Source organism: Carlito syrichta, unplaced genomic scaffold (genome assembly GCF_000164805.1).
Source record: "Carlito syrichta isolate Samal-C Ts95f unplaced genomic scaffold, Tarsius_syrichta-2.0.1 Scaffold305865, whole genome shotgun sequence".
Classification (NCBI taxonomy): Eukaryota; Metazoa; Chordata; class Mammalia; order Primates; family Tarsiidae; genus Carlito; species Carlito syrichta.
The window spans coordinates 470,105-473,225 of record NW_007249961.1 but is presented as its reverse complement, the minus strand read 5'-3'; the positions used below and the strand labels follow the sequence as shown (position 1 = coordinate 473,225).

General features: G+C 43.8%; 1 protein-coding gene across 1 annotated transcript in view; it reads right to left on the bottom strand.

Moving 5' to 3' along the window:
• LOC103265127 (L-lactate dehydrogenase C chain-like) overlaps positions 1 to 3,121 on the bottom strand; it is a 22,129-nt gene that overhangs the window by 3,170 nt on the left and 15,838 nt on the right. Inside the window, exon 3 of the mRNA XM_008062834.2 lies at positions 1,068 to 1,185. Within this exon, the coding sequence (XP_008061025.2) occupies positions 1,068 to 1,185 (118 nt within the window). The remainder of the gene's footprint in view (positions 1 to 1,067; positions 1,186 to 3,121) is intronic.

Here is a 3,121-nt window from a genome sequence, read left to right as displayed (position 1 = left end):
TGTTTTTTGGTGTTTTTTTTTTTTAGTTGGAGTCTCACTCTGTCACCCAGGTTGGAGTGCAGTGGCATTCTCATGGCCACTGCAACCTGAACCTGCTGGGCTCAGGTTATCCTTCTGCCTCAGCTTTCCAAGTCACTGGAACCACAGGCATGCACCACCATACCTGGCTAATTTTTTAATTTATTATAGAGATGAGGCCTCACTATGTTGCCCAAGCTGGTCCTGAACCCTGACTAAGCTCAGGCAATTCCTCTCACCTCCACCTCCCAAAGTGCTGGGGTTACAGACGTGAGCCTCCATATCCGATTGAAATGTTCCTTTGTTTTGAGTCAGGTTCTCACTCTGTTGCCCAGGCTGACTGGAATGGCATGATCCCAGCTCACCGCAGCCTCCACCGCCTGGGTTCAGGTGATCCTTCCATCTCAGCCACCCAAATAGCTGGGACTACAGACGTGCACCATGATCATGGGCCCAGATAATTTTTTAATTTTTTTTGTAGAAATGAGGCTTCACTATATTACCTAGGCTGATCTCAAACTCCTGAATTCAAGTGATTCTCCCACCTCAGCCTCCCAAAGTGCTAGGATCTTAGGTGTGAGCCACCACACTGTCAAAATGTTCCTTTAAAAAAGTTTTTTTTAAAAACTTTTAAATTATATGGCTGCCGGGCACAGTGGCTTACACCTGTAATCCCAGCACTTTGGGAGGTGGAGGTGAGAGGACTGCCTGAGCAACATGGTAAGACCTCATCTCTACAATAATTTTTTTTTTTTAAATCAGCGGTGTGTGGTGGCACATGCCTGTGGTTCCAGTTACTTGGAAGGCTGAGGCGGAAGGATGACCTGAACTCAGCTGGTCCAGGCTCCTGTGGCCATGAACATGACACTGTATTCCAGCCTGGGCAACAGAGTGAGACTCTGACTCAAAATGAAAAAAACAAAAACCCAGCCAAACAAAAATAAATTATAAGGCCTAATGACATAGTGCTATTTTATATTTATTGACATCATTTGGGAAAATTCATTACTTTTTTTAAAGCTTTGAAAATGACTTAAACTAAAACTAACCTTTTCCAGAGGTAATCTTTGAAGTACTAAAGAAAAGGCTGCCATGCTGAAGATCCATTGTTTCTCCCTTCAATTTGTCCGACATAACATCAACAAGGACAAGTTCATCAGCCAAATTCTAAAACACATAAAAGTTTTAAGTAACATGTTTTAGAAAATTTTCATACTTAAATTTTAGGAGAATGAGAAAAATTTTCATATAGATACTTAATTTTTAAAAGAATCTCTTTTTTTGTTGTTTATTTGTTTGAGTTGGCATCTCACTCAGTTACTCAGGCTAGAGTGCAGTGGCATGCTCATGGCTACTGCAGCCTCGGTCTGCTGGGCTCAGGTGATCCTTCCACTTCAGTCTTCCAAGTAACTGGAACTACAGGTGCATGCTACTACACCCAGCTTATATTCTGATTTATTACAGAGACGAGGTCTCACCAGTTGCCCAGGCTTGAACCCCTGAGCTCAGGCAATCCTCTCACCTCGGTCTCCCAAAGTACTGGGATTACAGGCTTGATGTTTGTTTTTAAAGAAGAGGTTTTGTTATGTTGCCCAGGCTGGTCTCAAACTCCTGAACTCAAGTTATCCTCCTTGCCTCAGCCTCCCAAAATGCCAGGATTACACGCATGAGCCATCGTGCCCTGCCTCGAGTTTTTAATAGAGAAAAAATGGTATAATAATAGTTTTGGGGCCAGGCTCGGTGGCTCAGCCTGTAATCCCGTGCTTTGGGAGGCCGAAGTGAGTGAATTGCCTGAGTCCGCAGGTTCGAGACCCGCCTGGGCAACTCGGCGAGACCTCATCTTTACAATAAATCAAAAAAAATTAGCTGGGCATGGTAGCATGCACCTGTAGTTCCAGCTACTTGGAAGGCTGAGGCAGAAGGATCACCAGAGCCCAGCAGGTCGAGGCTGCGGTGGCCGGGAGCGTCCCATTACACTCCAACCTGGGCGACAGAGTGAGACTCCAACTCAAAAAAAAAAAGTTTTTGAATGAATGACTAGAAGTCATGATAAACATTCCAGATACAGCAAAAATTTGTAATTGTTTTGGCTTCACATAACTGTTAGAACTTATTAGAGTTGGACTTTTTACCCTTAGGTAATTTTTTTTTTTTTTTAAAGATGTAGGGTATTTTTTTTTTTTGAGTTGGACTCTCACCCTGTCGCCAGGCTAGAGACCAGTGGCACGCTCATGGCCACCCCAGCGTCAACCTGCTGGACTCCAGCGATCCTTCCACCTCAGCCTTCCAAGTAGCTGGAACTACAGGCGCATGCTACCATACTAGGCTAATTTTTTATTTATTGTAGAGATGAAGTCTCGCCAAGGTGCCCGGACTGGTCTTGAATTCATAGGGTCAGGCAATCCACTCGCCTTGGCCTCCCAAACTGCTGGGATTACAGGCTATGCTAATGAATCTGGCCTTTAGGTAATAATTTAAAGCTAAGGGAAAGTAATAAAATCCTTTCAAAAAAAATTTTTTTTTGAGTGGAAGTCTCACTCTGTTGCCCAGACTGGAAGGCAGGGGCATACTCACGGCCACCGCAGTCTTGACCTGCTGAGCTCAGGTGATCCTTCTGTCTCAGCTATCCAAGTAGCTGGAAATATAGGCATGCGCCACCATGCCCAGCAACTTTTTTGATTTACTGTAAAGATGAGGCCTCGCCAAGTTGCCCAGGCTGGTCTCGAAACTGTGGGTTTAGGCAATACTCTTACCCTGGCCTCCCAAAATGTTAGGATTATAGGCATGAGCCACTGTGCCCGGCCTCAAATAATTTTACTATATTTAACCTCAAGCCTAATTTCTGAATTAGCTAAAGCTGATTTTAGTATGCGTCCTTATGGCCAAAATAGAAAGGTAACCACCTGTGGTGAACACCTATTGTTTTCACCTATTTAGTATTCCTTTTTCTGGTAACAGAATTCCTCTTTTCTATGGGAATCCATTCCATGTGGCTCAGAGCAGTACAGTTAATATTGGTCCTCCAACCTAGGAGTAGATGAACATAATACCAAACCCAGCCAATTGTTCCATCCTTTCCTTCTTTTTTTTTTTTTTTTAGTTG